Below are 21344 nucleotides of genomic sequence, written 5' to 3' on the forward strand. Positions count from 1 at the left end.
TTTGACCTGCCTTCCAGTTTACTAATTCTTTCTTTGGCTGTGATGCATCTGATGTTAAGCTATTAAGTTCTTGACTCCAGTTTTCTATTTTTCAGTTCCAGAAATTTCATTGGTTATTTTTTATTTCTAATTTTTTGCTAAAAAAGATCTTTTCTATTATTTAAGTTCTCAAACATACTTTTTACATTTAAAGACCTGTTGGTTTAAAGACCCAACTTGTTGAGTACCTATAGGTCTGTTTCATTGTCTGTGTTTTTTTTCTCTTGGCTTTCAGACAGTCCTTTGTTTTTTGTATGCCTGGTTATAATTTTACTGAATGTCCTGCAGTTGGACATTGAACAGGAATAATTATAGGTTCAGGATGACATTTTACTTCAAAGAGAATTTACTTTTGCTTCTGGTAGTTTGTAGGAACAGATCACCTTAATCCATTCAGGGTTTGAACAGATTGAGTCTTTGTGAGGGCTGGTCTCTTTCTGGCTTACTACTACTCTTACCTTACCCTTTGGGGGTCACAAATGAAAGCCAAGGATGTTTACCAGGGCTCCTTTCCATCCTTGTTGCACCCTGAGGTCGTTTCTGTGTGTCCATTTCTGTGAGACTGCCAAAACCTCTGCTCAGCTCCTGAGCCTGTCTGCCTCTGCGTTCAAGTCAGCAAAGGGAAAAGTGGCAACAGATGTAAGGATCACCTTCTTGAGCTTCTGTTCTTTCCGCAGTTTTGACTCTTCCAGATCCCTCGGCCTCAGTGGGTCTGTGATACCTTCAAACAATTATTTTGTAAATTTTGTCTAACTTTTCTTGTTTTTAACAAGGAGTTTTGGTCTGAAACGAACTAATCCACCATTGCTGGAAGAGAAATTCTGCTGAGGAAATTTAAATCAAATCTCAGACATTACGTCATTTTATCCATTCATTAGCTTGCATCTTGGAAAAATGCGGACATTTCCTTATATGCCAACAATGCTGTTTCATGTTCAGATTTCCTAGAATTCCCAGAAATGTCTTTTAATGATTGTTTTGTTTGAGGTCAAATACACAAGGTCTGTATGTGGCATTTGGTTGTTGTATCTTTTGAGTCTCTTTTAATCTAGAGTGCTCTCCTCCCCTGCCATCTTTTTCTTTTCATGCCATTGACCTGTTGAAATTCTGCATCAAAGTCCTGTAGAATTTCCCATATCTTGGTTTAGCTGGTTGCTTTTATTTGAGCCTCTATCACTTGTTTTTCCTATGAAATGGAATTTAACTGCATGGGCTTGATTAAATTCAGTTTCGTTTTTGGCAAGGATGCTTTATAGGTAGTGCAGAGTAATTCCTGTTGTATGACATCAGAGAGCACACGATGTCTGATTTTTACACTGTAAGGATGCTAACATTGATCGGTGGGTTCTGATGGTAACAACGTAATCCATCCATTATAAAATTCTCCATCATTCTTTGATCTCTTTGGTTACTGTGAAATACAGTTTATAGAGGCAAGTTAAGCTCTTCTTTTAAATTCAGTCATGTCTTTTACATCAGTTCTAAAAAAAATCATCCCGAACAATCAATGTTTTTTTCCTGCTTTCAGTGCCAGACTACTACCTGTAGTGAAGCGGTATAATTGGTAATTACATCATGTGGAGAAACCTCAGCAGGACCAGCAGTGCACGTCCTGCCACCAGGACTTCAATAGCCTTTGAGCTTGAGGCATTCCACTTTCTGGATTTGCAGCCTCCTCGCAAAGTAGGGCAGCAAAATCTTGGTGCTTATGGGTCTGAGTTAAAGCTAGTATGTGTGCCGCTGCTTTGCTCTGCTTGTTTAAACACATTCCTTCCTAGGCACTTACTCACCACAGAAACACCAAAGGCAGTTTTTCCCTCCTAGGCCCAGCATTTGGGAGCGCATGATCGCTAGCATTGTACCTACAGAAAGGGAATTTATAATGCCCCAACAACTGTCCCAGGAGCCCATGGCCTCTTCCGGTCTGGACCAGTTCAAGTCATGTGGCTCCAGGAACCCTCCCCTGGTCACCGAGGGCTCTACTGTTTCTGGAGCCCCACATCTGTGCCATGGCAGCCCTCACACTCCTCTCCGTGTCATGATTTTATCTGCCTCACTTCTGCAACTAGACTGTGTCTCAGCCAGGGCAGGGACTCTCCTGGGACTTCTCATTCCTTACCACCCTGGGCACAGAACACAGCATCTCATAGGCTCCCCTACTCCCTCCCCTTCCCACTCAGACTCCTGCCTTGGTCCCCACACTCCTAGTCCCCCCTGAGGCCGTTCCTGGGTCAGACTCTTCGCTGGCCTTCATTTTTGGCAGTGCCATGATTGAAGACAGCCGGCAGGCCCTCCTCTGTCCTCATCACGGTCACCCACGTGCCCTTGCTGGGGACCTTCTCCCAGCAGGAGTGAGCTTCACCGGTGTTGCTCTTGATGCAACTCCAGCAAGTAATCGTGATTGTTATTCCAGATGGCAGCTGGGAAGCTTCCAAAAACAATCCAGGCATACGGTCAGCGCTCGCCGGAGCCACGACACTGCTCCGTAAATATTTATGTGCAAGTCCCCCTCGCAGACACATTCCGCTCATCCTCTCCTGACTGAACTTCACTTTGTTTTTGTTTAGTATCTTTAAGCAACAAGAGCAGGTACCTGTCAGGGCATAATTATGTGCCACTTTCTCTCCCGGCATGGAACCGAGGATTTTTCTTTCCTTCTGTTAATTGGCATGACAGACATCCATTTAGTGGTATGATTTTTAGTATAAAATTCCTTTTTGCCTTTAAATTTAATTATTCCACATTCATAGCAATACAAGCAAATCCCAAATCCAGGTGTGCTTTTCAGGGAAAGTGTCCAGGGCAATTACCTCCTGATAATGGTGTCCTGTACTTAAGCCTTTTGTCTGCAGATCTTAAAATCTCTTCCACACAAGTAGATAATGATGTTCATTTTGTCAGGGGTGAGGGGTGAAGTGATTGATCTCCTGGCCTACTCAAGCGATGAAGAAAAATCCAAGACCCAGGTGTCGCCTTTGTTTCTCCCCTCCCCCTCCCTTCGCAGTTCTTTCAAAGAAGCATGGCCGACCTTCTATCGATTGAAATACCTCCCTCTCAAGGACTGCTTTCCACTTTTTGAAGAGCACGAATGAAAGGAGTTTCTATGTATCACATTTCATGTGGGGAAGAGTTGAGGTTCAGGGAGAAGAAATGGTGAGGAGATGTGTGTCCACTTACCAGAGAATATGTGTCTCCTGGTAGATGTGCCTCCTCTGTTACACAGTAGAACTTAAATGTGGTTGCATGAGTTCACAAGTGAGAAGTGGTCAGAGCAGAGCTTGGCACATGGCGAGCCCTATGTGAGTCATGACTCTTCGGGCAGAACCTGTGGGCTCTGGACAAGCAGCATTTGGAGTGTGCCCTTGCTCATGCTAGCAGTGTAAATGCGCTTCCCTTTTCCCCATCCAGCCAGGCTTGCCCAAACCCTTGAGAGCCAGTTTATATCCTGTTTCCTTCCTCCAGGAAACCTTCCTGGTCCAACCAACCACCAGTCACCTCTCTCTCTTTCATAACTCTTGCATTATTCTCTCAATGTAATTCAATCCCCTTGAACTGAGCATTACCATGTACTAAGGTAGGCCTCATTTGGGCACAAAATCATGCCCTCTCCTGTCATATTTTGTAACTGTGGTACGAATGTTTGTCTTGTGTCTGGTGGGATTATTGGGCCTTGAGGGGAAAGCTTATAGCTAAACAGCCCCGAGCCCCAGGAACAATCCTGTACATACAGGAGGAGTTCGGTAGACTCTAAGGATAGATGTTGCGGGGGATAGAAGCAGCCAAACTGTACACATTTTATTGACTCTGATATAATAAATTCTTGTTGAATCACATGGAAGTTATATCAGGTTTGGAGCTTAGCCCTTCATTTTCATTCTTTGCTCTCCTTACAACACCCTCTTCTATTCTGTTACGTGGGAAAGAGGTCAAGCTTGTCTTGAGCTTCTCCTGCACGCAGGACATCATGGCAAACACAGATGGGGGGCCGGAATAAAAGCTCCGTAATCCAGTGAGATGATAAGTAAATACACAGGTCCTGTACAAAAGATGGGCCATGATGAACTCCAAGGGCTTGGCAGTTAAAAGGAGGGCATGGTAGTATCTCTGTGGGGAGTCGCAAACACTTCATTCATCGACTCAATATGTATTGAGCGGCCATCTTCTGTTCGAAGGCTGTTCTAGGTGCTGGAGCCTCACAGGCGAGGCTGGAGTATAAGCTCATCAACTGGTCTCTCCAACCCACCCCCAGAGAGAAACGCAGAGGTCCAACCTTGTCTCCTTTCTCTCGCGTTGATTAGACTTTCCAGTCCTGTCATTTCTTTCCTAACACAGGATGCCGCCCCATCCTGACCGCCCAGCTAGCTTCCTCTCGATAGGGGTCAATGGGGTCTGCCCACCCCTTTCATGGTCTCCTGATGGAACGCCGACCGCAAAGGTGAGACCTGCTGACCCTGTTTGCCCTTTGGTTTCTTCCAGGATTTTTTTCCCCGGAAGCCATCCTGTCAGAGGGGTGCAGGTAATGAAAGTGGGCAAACTACAGTTGCACCAAGGCATGTTCCCCCAGGCGATGAAGAACCTCAGACTGGTGAGTGTGCCGAGACCGCGTGTCCTTCTGCAGGGAGTACCAGGTCTGCCTGTCGCTAGGCCGTTTCCTTGTGATTTTTAGCGACTCTGCACATGCACACTTGTCTGCATGCACACGCGCGTGCACACACACATTGGCGCGCACGCGCATGCCCATAAATGTTTAATGACCAGCTCTGAGAAAACCTGATTTGTGATGTTTGCCGATTTCTGTGGTCTAAATGTGCGCACTGTGGCTGATCTCAAACTACCCATATAAAATCAACCAGCTCCTAAAATTCATGACACTAGAATAGTGAGCTCTTGCTAACGGGTGCAAACTGGCCTTCAGGACACCATTACACCTGTGCCCTACTCCAGGTGAGCAGGTCGGCTTCTCCTCCCAGCGTGCCGACACTGCCAGCAGAGCGTTCATCACATAGTACAGGCCCAGCTCAGAGGTCCTGCGGGCTTGGTTCCAAACCAACTGCCATAAAGCCGGTATCGTGATCAAGAGAGTCCAGTGAATGTTTTGGCTTCCCAGTGTATATAGAAGTTACGTTTACATGATACTATCGTCTATGAAGTGTATACAGCATTATGTCGAAAGAAAAATATATACTTTTCTTAATTTAAAAATACTTTATTGCTAAAAAATGCTAACTGTCGTCTGAGCTTTCAGCGAGTCATAATCTTTTTGCTGCTGGAGGGTCTTCCCTCCATGGTGGTGGCTGCTGACTGGTCAGGATGGTGGGTGCTGAAGGGTGGGGTGGCCATGGCAGTTTCTTAAATAAGACAGCAATGAGTTTGCCTCATCAATGGACTCTTCCTTTCATGGAGGATTTCTCTGTAGCATGTGATGCTATTTGATAGCATTGGAGCCATGGAAGAACTTTCAGAATTAGAGTCAGTCCTCTCAAACCCTGCTGCAGATTTATCAACTCAGTTTCTGGAATATTCTAAGTCCTTCATTGTCATTTCAGCCATCTTCATGGCATCTTCACCAGGAGTACATTCCATCTCAGGAAACGACTTTCTTTGTGCATCTGTTCAGGTTTCATCATGAGATTGCAGCCCGTCAGTCCTGTCTTCAGGCTCCACTCCTGATTCTAGTTCTCCTGCTCTTTCCTGCCCATCTGCAGCAACTTGCTCCCCTGAAGTCTTGAACCCCTCAAAGTCACCCAACTTCTTCCAAACCCCTGTGAAAGTTGATATTTTGACCTCTTCCCATGAATCACAAATGTTCCTAATGGCATCTAGAGTAGATGAAATAGAAAGGTGAATCCTTTCCAGAAGGTTTTTGGTTTAGTTTACCCAGATCCATCAGAGGAATCGTGCTCTGTGGCAGCTATCACCCAATGAAATGTATTTCTTCAATAATAAGACTTGAAAGTGGAAATTACTTTGTGATCCATGGGCTTAGAATGGATGTTGTGTTAGCGGTCATGGAAACAAGATTAATCTCGTTGTCCATCTCCATCGGAGTTCTTGGGTGCCCAGGTCCATTATCAGTAGGCAGTAATGTTTTGAAAGGAATCTTTTTTTTCTAAGTAGTAGGTCAGAACTTAAAGTTACCAGCTGCATTAGTGCCTGAGAGTCAGCCTGTCCTTTAAAGGTTTCAAGCCAGACATTGACTTCTGTTCTCTAGCTATGAAAGTTCTAGATGGCATCTTCTTCCGCTATAACGTTATTTTGTCTGTATTGAAAACCTGATGTTCAGTGTAGCCATCTTCATTAATTATCTTGGCTGGATCTTATGGATAACTCCATAAGTTAGGTTAGGCTTTGGCTTAAGGGAATGTCATGGCTGTTTGATCTTCTATCCAGACCACCGAAACGTTCTCCATATGAGCAGTAAGGCTGTTTCACTTTCTAATCATTTGTGTGTTCACTAGAATAACATTTGAAACCTCCTTCAAGAGCTTTCGCTCACTGTTTGGTTCAAGAGGCCTAGCTTTTTCAACCTCTCAGCTTCAACATGCCTTCCTCACTCAGCTTAATCATTTATAGCTTTTGATTTAAAGTGAGACAGGCGACTCTTCCTTTCACCTGAACACACAGAGGCTATTGGAGGGGTATTAATTGGCCTAATTTCAATATCATGTCTCAGGGAACAGGGAGGCCCAAGGAGGGGGTGGTGGTGAATGGCCAGTTGGTGGAGCAGTCAACACACACAATATTTATTTATTATTATATATAATAATATATTTATTACATGTGTCTTATATGGGCATGGTTCATGGTGCTCCAAAACAATTGGTATGGTAACATCAAAGATCACAGATCACCATAACAAATATAATAATGATGAAAAAGTCGAACTGTCATGAGAATCACCAAAATGTGACACCAAGAGAGACACTGCGCAAATGCTGTTGGAAAAATGATGCCTGTAGACTTGCTTGACACGGGGTTGCCACAAGCCTTCAATTAAAAAAAAAGCATGGTATCTGGGAAGCACAATAAAGCAATAAGACAAGGTATCCCATAGTAGGATTACCTGTCACCGAGGAGACTGAGGTCTTTGCAGTTATCTTGGTAACCGGTTCAGTGCTGTACAAGGACCTGGAGCGGAGGAGGTGTTCCTTGTTGGAGGAAGGAGGGAGGGAGGGAGAGAGGTCCATACGATGGTAACAGTAAGTGACGAGAAACTAAATGGGAAAACTGGGTCTGTGTTGGAATACAAGAAAGAGCGATGTTTATTTTCACCCTATCAGTGAGCCTCCATGCCCCTGGGCTCTCTGCTGCCCCGGCCTTTCCACCCCAGCAGAGCTCCCTCTCACCCAACCATGGCTTCCAGATGGAGAGCTGATGTGCTCACCTGGTCCAGGTGTTGGCGGGTCTCAGGGAGACCTGTTGTGTGTGGTTTCCCACGGAGCACCTGATACTTGAACAGGACCCTCTGGGCCACAGGGCCCTTGTGTGCAGAAGGGCTACAGCGGAGAGATCCCAGCCCTCCCTCAGGTTGCTCAGGGAAGGCCCAGGGACTGTCTGGTCCCATGACAGGGGCAGCTACCCACATGTAGAGGAGAAAAATCGCAAATGCCTATAAGTTCCTTAAAAATGAAATTTTTTTTGCCTTTTTTTTTTTTTTTTTTTTTTTTTAATGATAGCTATGTTCCCTTTCCCAGTCTTTTGTTGAAATAAGCCCATGGTCAACAGGAAGAACACTGGGATTCCTGAAGGCGCACGGCTCTTCTTGTGCTTTTTACCTTGTCTGACAGCCCCACCCAGACTGACGGAGGAACACCTAGCAGGCTCTCGCTGTCCCAGAGAAAACTTCCCTTCACTGGCCTGCTACTCCCTGTCAGCTGGTCGAATCAGTGAGGCAGAAAATACTCCCTAAGAGGGTCTACTGTGAAAGTTTTGACAGAAAAATAACGTGGGGGAAATTTCCCACGTATATGATATATCCAACCCAGGGTCACCTGCAAGTTGTTTTATAAGTGCTCAAATTAATCCTTTATATTTCTGTGGGACTAGAAAGCATTAATACTGCTCACATGTAGGGGCGCCTGGGTGGCTCAGTCCATTAGGTGTCCCGACTCTTGGTTTCGGCTCAGGTAGTGGTCTCAGGGTCGTGAGATCGACACCTGCATCAGGCTTAGGGTGGAGTCGGCTTAAGATTTTTTCTCCCTCTCCCTCTGCCCTTCTCCCCTCTCTCTCTAAAATAAATAAATAAATCTTTTTAAAAATTACTGCTCATTACTTATCTGGTCCCCATGACAGATGAGGTCAGTGGGGCAGATAGTTTCATTCCCGTTTGAAAACTGAAGGAGCTAAGGCATGGAGACATTCAGGAGTCTGTCTAAAGTCATACTGAGGTAGAGCCAGGTCTAGTTTGTTCAATTTAATATGTTGATTAAATTCTTCTATTAATCTGAATAAGGCTCGGTGTTGTCCTTCCAATTCAGTGGGGGAGGCAGACATGTGAACAAGTCATTAAATCCAGGCTGGAATCCCAGGCTCTGTGCTTCTCCTCTAAACTAGCCCAGTGAGACTCGCTAGTAAGACTCTGTTGCAGAAATCCCTTTAGATCTGCTGAGCCCCTGATGCCAACTCAGGGGGGATTTGGGTCGCTTCATTCCTCGTGTGAGGCTTTATTATCACCTCTGTGCTCAGAACTCTTGGAGGAAGCATCAGCTGCAAAGGCAGGAACTTGGACAGACATCTAGAGGTGGATTTACGGGATCGCGTGGGCTGGGTGGACGCCGAGGCCATCACCAGCCCGCCTCATGGCCCTCTGCTCTTATGCATCCCTCGGGCCTGGTTCCATACTGCCTTCCTCACATTCTTGCGATGTTACCTCACCTCCAGAAGCTTCCTTTGTTAACTGTTTTAGCATCATCTCCTCCTGGTATGGAAGGAAGGTCCAGCAAGGACCCTGACAGCTGCAAATGGAGCAACATCGGCAAGGCTGCCCCCAGGCCTGGGGTTAAAGCATGGCCTGACCCCACGCTTCCTGTTTGGCTCTGCAAGTCGCTGAGTCTCTTGCCAGGTTTTCATTATCAACCGAAATGCAGCTATGTGCCCGGCCGTGCTGCCTGGTGGGGAGAGGCCTCAGGCTTAGAGTGAGGAGGTTCACGTGAGAGTCCCATGACTTGAAGCAAGACTCTGAATCCCTCTGAATAGAATTTTCTTGTTTTTAAAATGAAGATCGTCCCTACACCGTAGAGTGGTTTGGAGAAGTAAATGAGGTAGCGTGTGAGAGGGTTTTGCCAAGGCCCAGGTATTTTGAGACTATAAAGGATTTTCTTGATACATGAATCGTCGTTCTGATCATTCTCCCACTGTCCAGTCCCTTCAACACTTGGGTCTGTAGTTTGGGGTGATATGGCATTTCCACTTCGAACAGTTCTGTAACGGTTCCCCAGCACACGGGCATGTTCTGTTTCCCCGAGTTGAATGGGAATTCCACAAGGGGCCCTGAACTTATGTACCTTTTGTATCTCCCGGCACCACCTAACAGAGACACATGCCCCAAACATAGCAAGTTCTACTAAATATGTACTTGAATGAATAGAATTTTTAATGAATTGAGATCTTTAAAAGCCCCACCCTGATCCTGTCCTTTTAGCTAATACGTATATGTAATATGTCTCTGGCTAGTGGACCAGATCCTGTCTAGACCTTTGCTGACCATTTACTAGCAGAGTGAGGCCCCGATCACACCAATTTCAGTGTTTGGTGAGGGTTTTCCCACACCAACAAGCAATTCTGGGACACCAGCTAGGTGTCCTATAATTCAGTTCAGTTCTGACACTGTCTGCCCAGAAATAGCATCAGATGCCACAGGTGAGGGGCTTATTATTATTATTATTTATTATTGTAAAAGCTATAAATCAGGAACAGCCAGAGAGAAGAGAGGCATAGGGGCACAAACCTTCCATCCTCTCTCAGAGCTCACCACTCTTCCCAAATCTCCACATCTTCACCAACCCGGAAGCTCTTTAAACCCCATCCTTTAAGGTTTTTATAGAGGCTTCATTACGTAGGTAGGATTGATTTGGCCTCTAACTCCCTTTGCTCCTCAGAGGTCAATCACGTGGTTGGTTTTCCTGGCAACCAGCCCCCAGCCTTAAGTGCTTTCTGAGAAAGTCACCTTATTAACATAACAAAAGACCTTTTTATTGCTTGCTGCACTAGGGAACTTCCAAGGGTTTTAGAAGCTCCGGGTCAGAAACTAGGATGAAGACCAAAGATATATCTGTCTTGTTACAAATTATGATGTCACACAGAGGGACAGGCAGGACATGTCCATTGCTTTGCAAGCTCATAGGACCTGGGAGCTTAGGAGCAGGCCAGTTCATTCTGCAGAAAGCCTGTCTTCCTCAGTTTTCTTAGGGCTCAGGTAACCCGGAGAGGGGAAAGGGAAGATCTGTTCTTTGCCTTTGAAACTGACGTTTTCTTAGATATTCTTTCTTAGGGACTCTGGAAATAATAGGATGAAAGAACTTGAAAAGGGTTTCAAAGGCTGATTTTGGAGCAGAAATGAGAAAAGCTTCAGAAACAGAAATTGGTTACAGATTCCATTAGGCCAGCCTCCGCCAGGAAAGGGATCCACTTAGCCCAACCCTGATTTGGTTTAGGCTTTCATCTCCACTGGGCTGAGCTGAAAGGCTTCTGACTGCTGCCACAGGCCAGTCCTGGGGTCCCTTTGCTGTGTTTCTCTCCTTCTTTCTCCTGTCTCTAATCTGTTTTCATTCCTTTCCACTTATTTCTTGGAAGAATTTTGTTAGCCGCTAATTTGACTTCTTGGAGCTCACGGGCAACTGTCTTGGTCGGGGCTGTCTCATCAGTGAACCTGTTTCTTTCCTGGGAGCTCTGCACGCGGCTGACTCCCTCACCCTGGGCTAGACTATATGCTTTGTTAGTGCCTTGTTAGCTGAAGGCAGGTTGGAAAACACCAGACTTCTTCCCCTTCGGTAATCATTTTTTATTTAGATGTAAATTGTTTACATTACACTGTAACGTTCCTTTCCCTTTTCCTTTCATTTTGTTGAAGCATTTTGCATTTTGAGGATCTTTCTAGCTTTTGCTAGGCCTGAGCAGGGAGCTCCTAGACATTCCTCTCATTGTCATAGAGCTATTAGTTCATCCAGGGAAAGCTCAAAGCATAACCATACAGGTCTCTGTCTACTCCAGCCTATACCCTAAATTTAAGGCCCCCAAAATGGCTGATTTAGAGCATGCAGTTCTGTGGTTCCCATTCTTTAATCTGCTACAGTGATTCTTAACCTCTTTGATCACGTTCTTATTTAGAAATCTGATAAGAACCACTGACTCGCTAGAGAAAAATGTACATACACACAACACCTTGTACACTGGGTGGGGGCGGGGACTTCAGGGACTGCCTGAAACCCTTCCTTGGACTCTGTAAGTGCCCATAGCCTCTGGGTTAAAAAGCTGTCTTCTAAATGTGTAACATCACACCTTAGCATGTGGGCAGATGGGATGGAGAGAGCGGGGACAGAGTACAGACAGACACATTGTGCCATAATCATCCATAATGCCTTCAAAGAGTTATTTGAATGTCCCTGGCTCTGATACATATGAATGCCTCCTACGGGCCTCCAAATAGAGAATATTAGTTTCAAGTGTATGTTTCTGAACCAAAAAAGGAGAAGTTAAGTAACAGAATGGTAAATAAAATGAAAGCATAGTGATTAAGTCCTATTAAAGGAAACAAGCAGAAACTTACCTACAGGAAAGTGTAAGCCCAGTACAAGTAAGAAGCCAAGTGAGGATTCTGGACTTTTATCTCCACCTGTCAGTAACAAGGTGTTTTCTCCCCATTATTACCTCTTCATTCTCCTACTGGAGCAATGTCAGAGAAAGCCAGCTAAAACAGAAGGTTTAAGTAAAATTCAGAATCTCAACCGAATATCCAGAATTTCCAGAATTCAATTGAAGATCACTTGTCATACCAAGAACCAGGAAGATCTCAATCTTAATGGGGAAAAAAAAAAGACAGTCCATAGATGCTGACAGAGATTTTAAAGCAGCCATTATAAAAATGTTTTAATGAGCAATTATGAACACCCTCAAAACAAATGAAAAAATAAAAAGTCTCAGCAACAAGATAGAAAATATAAAGAAGTTGCAGGGTGCCTGGGTGGCTTAGTCGGTTGAGCATCTGCCTTCAGCTCAGGTCATGATCCCAGGGTTCTGGGATCGAGCCCTGCATTGGGCTCTCTGCTCAGCGGTGAGTCTCCTTCTTCTTCCTCTCTGTGATCCTCTCACTCTCACTCTCTCTCAAATAAATAAAAAATCTTAAAAAAAAAAAAAAAAGAAAATATAAAGCAGATGCAAACGGAAATTTAAAAACTGATAAATACAATTACCAAAATAGACTGGCGCTTTACAACAGAATGGAGAGGTGAGAGGAATGAATTAGTGAACTTGAAGATAGAACAATAGAAGCTCTCCAACCTTGAAAAACAGAGGAATCGACTGAATAAAAGGTATAATTGAACAGAATTTCAGGGATCCGTGGGACCAGTAACAAAGATGCAACACTGACGTCCCAGAAGGAGGAAAGAAAGAAGTCAGGGTGGAAAGAGTACTTGAAGAAATAACGGTAGAAGCATTCAAATTGGAAAGAAAGAAAGAAAATTATCTCTGTTTATAGATAACATGATCTTATATATAGAGAAACCCTAAATATGCCACCAAAAAACTGTTAAAACTAACAAATTCAACAAAGTATCAGGATATAAAATCAACATACAAAAGTCAGTTGTGTTCTTATACGACAGTGAACAATCCAAAAAGGAAATTAAGGAAACATTTCCAATAGTATCTACAGAATAAAATACTTGGGAATTAACTTAACCATGGAGGTGAAAGAGTTATACCCTGAAAATGATAAAACATTGCTGAAAAAAATTAAAGAAGACATAAGTAAATAGAATAACATTCCATGTTTTTGATGGGAAGACTGAATATTGTTAGATGTCAGTACTATGCAAAGCCATCCACAGAATGAGTGCAACCTTTATCAAAATCCCAATGATTTTTTTTCTAGAAATAGAAAAGTCTATCCTAAAATTCATGTGAAACCTCAAGGGACCCTAATAGACAAAACAATCTTAAAAAAGAAGAAAAAAGTTGTAAGGCTTCACCACTTCCTGATTTCAAAATTTACTACAAAGCTTACAGTAATCAGAAGAATGTGGTACCAGCAAAAAGATGGCCATATAGACCAATGGGATAGAACAGAGAGCCCAAAAATCAACTGTCACATATATGTTCAAGTGATTTTTGACCAGGGTACCACTTAATGGGGAAAGGACAGTCTCTTCAACAAATGATGTTGGGAAAACTGGATATCCACATGCAAAAGAATGAAGTTGGACCCTTACTAACACTGTTTTTAAAAAAGTAACTTAAGATGGAGCAAATACATAAATATAAGAGCTGAAACTATAAAACTCTTAGAAGAAAACATAGAGGAAAAATTTCATGACATTGGATTTAGCAATTTCTTATATATGACACCAAAGGCACAGGCAACAACAACAAAATAAACAAGTTGGACTGCTTCAGAGTTTAAAACTTTTGTGTATCAAAGGGCACAATCAACAGTAAAAAGGCAACCCACAGAATAAGACAACATTTTTGCAAATCACATATCTAATAAGGGATTAATATCCAGCATGTATAGAGAATTCCTAAAACTCAACAACAAGAAAACAGCCCAATTAAAAGGTAAGCAAAGGGGTGCCTAGGTGGCTCAGTCAGTTGAGCATCCGACTCTTGATTTTGGCTCAGGTTGTGATCTCAGGGTCATGGGATCGAGCCCCTGCATCAGGCTCCATGCTCAGTGCAGGGTCTGCTTGGGATTCTCTCTCCCTCTCCTTCTGCCCCTCCCCCTGCTCACAATACATACATACATACATAAAATCTTTAAAAAGTGGGCAAGGACTTGATGAGACATTTCTTCAGAGAAGATAGACAAATGGCCAAATAACATGAAAAGGTGTTTAACCTCACTATTCATTAGGGAAATGCAAATCAGAAACCACACTTCTCACCCTTTAAGATGGCTGTTATCAAAACAGAACAGAAAACAAGTGTTCGTGTGGATGTAGAGACATTGAAACCCTTGTACATTACCAGTAGGAATGCAAAATTGTGCAACTGCTATGGAAAATAGTATGGTAGTTCTCAAAAAAAAAAAATTATAGAACACTCCACCCAATAATAGCAGAATACATGCTCTTTTCAGTGCCTACAGATCATATACCAGACCACATGCTGGGCCATAAACAAATCTCAGTGAGGATAAAAGGATTCCAGTCGCCCAGAGTAAATTCTCTGACCACATAGAATTAAATTAGAAATCAGTAACACAATATTTGGAACAAAGCCAAATCCACACCACCGATTTCTCTCTGAGACTTGGTTTACCCCTAGAATTAATCCAGTCCAGTCTCTTCATTATTTAATTGAGGAAACTGAGGCACAGGGAGGCAACATGACTTCTTCAGGGTCTCTCAGGTGCTCAATACATACTCATTGGATTGATTGATTAGTTAAATATAACAATATGAAGCAGCCCTTTTACTACCAGTGGAAGGCACTGAGCTCACCACCTCTGTAACCCCTCAGTGGTCCCCTTGGGCTGTGTTGGTCCTTCCCTCCCCTGGACACCCAGCACCTCCCAGCTCCCTTGATCACAGACTCCTCTGCTCTAATTCTGTCTCCTTCTTCTACCCAGAGCTCTTCTCCAGGTAAGGCCAAGTCTTACTCGTTAGAGCTGCTTAGACAATATTTAGTGAATGAATGGATCCACGTTTTCACTAAGGAAGTTTTGCCTCCCAGGGTAGGGAGGCAGGGGACACAGGTCCTTCTGTGGATCCTATGCTGTTATTCAAGACGTAGAGCAGAGCAAAGCCAGCAGGGGCGCTGCTGAGCTCAGGCGTGTCATCAAAGGCTGTGGAATTTGCTGCTGCCCATTGGAAAGAGCTCTTGCTCTGGAACTGCGGGATGTGTTGTAGGTCTGGCTTCTTACATTTCCCGCTTCGGATGCCTCAGACCATGTCCCCCTCCCCCTCCTCCAGTCAGCTTTCAACCTGAGATGTGCAGAGTAAGAAAACTTGGATTTTTCCCTCTTACGCTTATCAGGCATACATTTCTTTTCCCTCTGATTGTATATCCATATTTAAATCATGCTTGGGGAAGCCATTTATTGGATCCCCTCGGGCTCATGGTAGAGAGTATATGAGATCCCTGATAAGCTTAATATATTTGTATTAAAAATTAATAAGCAAGCTATTGTTTGCAATGTTAAATCATGATTTGATTTCACGTATTTAAGACCACAATTTTAAAATTACTTAAAAAAGACTGCAGTCAGTTCTGGGACCCTGTCTTTATTCCGGAATGAACCACGCCCGTCACGTGGCAGACAGGCAGTGCCACCATCTCTCGTGTCACATTTAGTCCATACCCGGTGTGGCAGCCCCCCTGGAGGCTTCAAATGAGTCCTCTGTGGAAGATTATGTGGAGGCTCTTTTTAAATGCTACTATTAAAAAAATCAAATGTAATGGGAAGAGATAAGCTTTTCCCAGTGCGAGCCGGCTCCAAGTTTATATTTCCTTAATCTGTTTTATATGCTCCTGCAGGAAATGAAACCAAAATTGTCCTTTCTGAAATGTGCATGTGGCGGGTGGGAGGGGCTGAGCGAAGGGAAACGCAGAGCTAGAGGAAACAAATGCTCTGGTTTGTCAGGGATTTACTGTCACTTTATTTGGAGGGAAAAGCCCTCTTCTTCTTCCCAGTGCGCTGAAGGGTTGCAGCCCCATGGAGAGCTGTGCCCACAGCCACGGGGTGCTCTCGCCCTGCCTCATTGAGAACTGTTACCCAGCTCACCTGTCCGCCCGGTTGACGCCCAAGACAAGGACCAGATATCCTGCATTAGCAGGTCTGTGTTTCCACTCACCTCCTGTCCCCCCGGAGAGACACATCCTTCGCACACATACAGAAGACGGTCACAGCCAGGCTTTGCACATTACTGAATCCTACTTCTTTCTTTCCTTTCTCTCCCGTTCTCTTCTGCTCCCCCCATCACTCATAAAATGATCATGTCTGCTTGTTAATTGTATCTATATTTAGTTTCACCTTCTAGACGAATGATGTCGATGTTTTTTCAGTTTCTTCAAATTGGTCGTCTGCCCTAGCTCTACCCTCTGGGTCCTCTCTGCTTCTAGCCACCCCCATGGATAAAATCTTCTAATCTTAGTGTCTCAAATCTTATACATAATGCTCAGGGGTCGCCCCTTGCTCTGGCCTTTGCTTCCAAGGCTGTGTTCACCACCAAATAAGAGAACACAGAGCACCATCAAGAGCATCTTGACTAGGAAGACCCTGCGATCCCTCTGGGTGTCTCAGAAGCCACGTCTAGGTATAGGGGAGACTCGGGTCCCTCCGCTATAGGAGGCTGCACAGTGCTGTCATGGAGGGAGCCCCGGGTTGAGTCCTGAAGAGTCAGCGCTCACCCTGTGCCCACCTCTCAGGCCGTACCTTGAGGACTTTGGACACTGTGGTCCTCGTGGCCCCTCCGTAAGGAAGCAGGCATGGAGGTGTGGGAGTGAGGCCTGGGGACAGCCACACAGCTTCCCCTTTCTGCCTGTGGCTCTGTAATTCCAGAAGGTTCTGTAATTCCAGAAGCCTCCTACAGAGGCTCAGGTTCTTATCCTGCTGTAGGACAAGCACTAAGATTCTGGATCAGCCACAATTAACTTCAGCTCTTGAGGAGCAGACCTGATTTCTAAAGCTGGAAGAAAGTGAAACTTACAACTGGAAGAAAGGCCAAAAGGAAGGTTTAAACACATGCAAATCCACCTTACCTTGTTGGAGTGCTAGGAAGATGACCTTTGTCATTTAGCTTCTGAGTCAAATGTCCAGAATATCCTTGAGGTGAGGAACCTGGAGAAATATGGCCAGGAGGGCACAAAAAGCTAGTCGGGGCATCCTCCTGAGCAACAGGGCCAGGCCCCAATCCAGCAGAGGGTTTCCATGAGGGACAGGGATGGAGGTGAGCTCTCCCAGGTCAGGCCTGACCTTTTTCTGGACTCCCTGTTAGTGGGGTCCCATGGAGGGTTATTTCCCTTTATGCAAATACGTTTTTAGGCAGTGCTTCTGGCCCATTCATCTTCCTCTGCCAGATCCCAGAGACATCTGACCCCCTGCTGAGTAGAAGGGAAGAGAACATCCAAGAGAGCTTTCAAGTAGGAGGATTTCCTGTGAAGGATTTGAAGCAGCTCTCTAATCTCACGGCCATCCTGCTTTCAAGCAGCTCTCCGCCTCGGACCTTCATGTGTCCAGACCAATTGAGGACCCAGAGTTGTGCCCCAGGGAGGTGGGGGGAGGGGATGAAACAGGACACATTTGTTCCCACATTTGTTTTTGATCTTCTGTCGGGAGGGATCTCATGGAGCCTGGCTGCCGTCGGCAAGGTGGTGGACAGCCCCCCCCCACCACAATGTGCTTGTGGACACTTGTACACCCACAGGGCCGACCCACTCAAGTTCATGAGAACCTTCAGGGTTTGCCAGCTGGGATGTCACCAGGGGACGGGCCTGCCTGTCTGCGGGTCGCAGCTGGACTCCGTGCATGCTGCTCTCTTCCAGGCTGGAGACCAGAGCCTGAGCAGGCAGGTCTTCCTCTTCCTTTCTCTTCCCTATATCCCGACCCCTCTGCCTGCCTGTTTGCCCTCATTCCAGCCTACAGAGGACTTTTTAAAGAGGCAGGGAAGAGGCCAGGAACACAGGCAAGGAAAACAGTCCTGGGTCTGACCACTTAACTGCTCTGGGTTTCCTCCCCACAGAATGAAGGGCTCTGAGGATGTGACCATATTGCTCCCCAGCTCCGTAGTCTCTGGCCGCAAAGCTCTTCCTACCCAGGAGTCCCTAGGAATTTAGTTTAAGCAAATATTCCACAAAGGCAAAAAATGTCATAAGTTGGAAGAGCTACATCATGTCATTTTTTGTTAAAAATCAGAAGTGATCTGGGCGCCTGGGTGGCTCAGTTGTTAAGCAACTGCCTTCGGCTCAGGTCATGGTCCCAGGGTCCTGGGATCGAGTCTCATATCGAGCTCTCTGCTCCGCGGGAAGCCTGCTTCTCCTTCTCCCACTCACCCTGCTTGTGTTCCCTCTCTCGCTGTGTCTCTCTCTGTCAAATAAATAAATAAAATCTTTAAAAAAAAAAAAAAAAATCAGAAGTGATCTACATTTCCGAGAGTAGCTTAGTGAATGAATGAGGGTCTGTAAACATGATGTAATTAATTGTACACAACCATTAAAGTGGTAGTTATGCTGGCTATAAATTAACATTGAATAAAAGCTGCTCTTGTTTGTCGAGAGCTACCGTATCAGTCATTCTCAGCCCCAAGGGCACTTTTCATGAATCACACACGTGGGGTCTGGGCGTTGGGGTCTCTTTTGAGGCTCCCTGGTTGATAATAGTGTGCAGCCAAGGCCAAGAGCCTGCGTGCCAGGAACTTCTCTGGGTGGGTGCTTAATGACCACCAATGATGTCTTCACGCATCTCCTGAAGGCACCTGCACATTCAGTGCCGTGGCTCGGTCCTCCCTTCCCGCTAGCCCCCTAGTGGGCGGTGCAGGATGATACTGTTTGTTTCTGATTTATTGACTGCAAAAATATCATTGCTCTGTAACAAGCCATCCCAAAACTTAGCAGAGTAAAACGACCGCCACTTTATTATGCCCACAGATCCTTTGGGTCAGGAATTCAAACAGATCACAATAGGAATGGCTTGCCTCTTTGCCACAATGTCGGGGGTTTCAGCTGGGAAGACTGGAATCTGGCTTCCTTCTGGCTAGCGGCTGGAGTCATCTGTGCCCTGTTTTTTTGTTTTGTTTTTTTAAGATTTTATTTTTAAGTCATCTCTACACCCAACATGGGGCTCCCCAAACTCATGATCCTGAGACCAACAGTCGCATGCTCTTCTGACTGAGCTGGCTGGCCAGGGGCCCCTGGATGCTTCTTTACACACATCTCTGGTGTGTAGGCCAGGATGACTTGGAAGATGGACTCAGGGAGGACTGTCCACCAGAGCCCCACACATGGCCTCTCCGTGGGCTTGGGCTTCTCACAGCACGGAGACTCACAGCTCCAGGAGCAAACATGCTCTTGAACAAGGCCTTTTTAAAATAGCGTTGGAAGTCAATAGCATTCCTTATATTGTTCTCTTATTATTGAAGTGGTCACAGGCCCACCCAGATTTCAGAAATATTATGGAGGCAGAACTGATAAGACTTAGTGATGGACAACTAAACATGGAGAGTGAAGGAAGCGACTGTCAAAATGCTGATGCTTAATGTCCTAGGACATGAAAAGAATACACAAAAATATACACATCAAAATCACAGCACAAAAAGATGAGAAGTAAATGCATCATGCAAAAATGAAATGTTATTTTAAGTCTGGTGGCAGCATGGTATTTCATCTTTAATATTACTTAATCATTCTTAGTAGCTCTTCTTAAACCTAAGTACCCACTGAACCTCTTCACCGACAACCCCTGAAGATCATCGTTGGAAACCACACCCCAGCGGGATTCAAGTCGTGAGCACACTCTCCAAACATCACATTAAAAATTCACACTGTCCCTTACTGTGTGGCTTGGGGAACCACAGTGCTGCTCTCGCTATGTACTGTGGGGTTCACCGCACTAGGATCATGGGACAAAGATGAGTGGGCAGGGGCCCACCTACTTTGGGATCAAGATATTGCCGGGTAGACTGGGGAGCACCGCCCCCAGACCCTGAGACCTCCACCCAGCCCATCCCCAGGGTGTTGCCAAAAGTTCTTGGTCTCATTGCAAGAAAGAATTCAAGGACAGACCAAACAATGGTTGAGTGGTGCAAGTAGGTAAGTTTATTAAAGTGAGTGTACACTCACAAGATGTGAGCTCGGGCCAGCTCAAGGGAGAGCTGCTTGCCCTGAGGTTTGGGTCTCTATCTTATTGACAGTTGTTAACTCGAGGAGGGACTTTCTTGGGAGCAGTGTTTCTTGACTTTTCTCCATTACTAGGTCAGGGTTTCCAGCCTTCTTTGTCTTGGGCCTGTCTGCTTTGATCCAGCTTCTTGTGGCTCTGTTTTGGACTGTTGCCAGGATAGGTCTCTAACCACCACCCCCCCCCCAGTCCCCATAGCTGCCCATGACTCCCCCTTTACGGGCCTCCAGGCATCCTGTTAAAATCTAACTAACTGCCTACTCTAACATAATCCATCTTCTTTCTTTTTCCTTTAGGCTTTTGATATTATGAGAGTGACCCACGGCAGAGAGCACAGCCTGATTGAAGATTTGATCCTACTTTTAGAAGAATGTGACGCCAACATAAGAGCATCCTAAGGGGTGCAGTCAGAGGGAAGGACGGCTTCTACCCTTATTGAATGTCATATAGAGGTCACACACTCTACACTGTGTGAGCCTCCCTACTGGGAATGTGATTCTCTGTTCATGTAGGTAAACAAAGGCAGACATACAGTGTGCAAACCACAAGAAACATTCGTTGTAGAGAAGCACAATTATAAGAAATATAAAAAATTTGGTTGAGGGCGCCTGGGTGGCTCAGTTGGTTAAGCGACTGCCTTCGGCTCAGGTCATGATCCTAGAGTCCTGGGATCGAGTCCCGCATCGGGCTCCCTGCTCAGCAGGGAGTCTGCTTCTCCCTCTGACCCTCCCCCTCTCATGTGCTCTCTCTCTCTCTCTCAAATAAATAAATAAAATCTTAAAAAAAAAAAAAAAAAAAAAAAATTTGGTTGAAAATGCCATCTGGTAATCGTTTGCTTCCTCATTGGTTGACTTCAGTGTTTAAGATCTCAACATTCTCAACATGAAGATTAGAAAGTTCTATTAAAAGCATGGTAGAATAAGTTGTAACTTTCTCCTTGGCTATCTGTGGGGATAATTGAATTAAAAATCAGTGTTTTCACAAGCAAAAGCTTATTGTCTATTTTGTCAAGAAAGCAGAGTTTCAGATGTTTTCTTTACTAGTTGTGGTAAGTGACATGTACATCCCTTATTTACTCCTGAATACATCTTTAATACAAAAAGTGGTGTCCCGAATCCTAGAAAGAAGTCATTTTAGGTGTTACTAGAAAAGCATAGGAAGTCTTAATGGAAAAGAAAAAACGTTTTCTCAAACGTCTTGCGGCTCTTCTGCGCGTTTTGTACCATTTTGTACATGTCATGCTTTTTCTTTCCTTGGA

General features: G+C 44.9%; 1 protein-coding gene across 4 annotated transcripts in view; it reads left to right on the forward strand.

Moving 5' to 3' along the window:
* Positions 1-21076, forward strand: part of SMYD3 (SET and MYND domain containing 3) — a 680781-nt gene extending 659705 nt beyond the window's left edge. For 3 of the 4 annotated variants that reach the window (XM_078077883.1, XM_078077884.1, XM_078077885.1), the window contains 2 exons: positions 4516-4624; positions 20383-21076. In XM_078077883.1, coding sequence (XP_077934009.1) covers positions 4516-4624; positions 20383-20484 — 211 coding nt within the window. In that variant the 3' untranslated portion in view covers positions 20485-21076. The remainder of the gene's footprint in view (positions 1-4515; positions 4625-20382) is intronic. The other variant, XM_078077886.1, reaches the window with a different exon arrangement.
* The last annotated feature ends 268 nt before the right edge of the window (positions 21077-21344 follow it).

Source organism: Halichoerus grypus, chromosome 7, assembly GCF_964656455.1.
Source record: "Halichoerus grypus chromosome 7, mHalGry1.hap1.1, whole genome shotgun sequence".
Lineage (NCBI taxonomy): Eukaryota > Metazoa > Chordata > Mammalia > Carnivora > Phocidae > Halichoerus > Halichoerus grypus.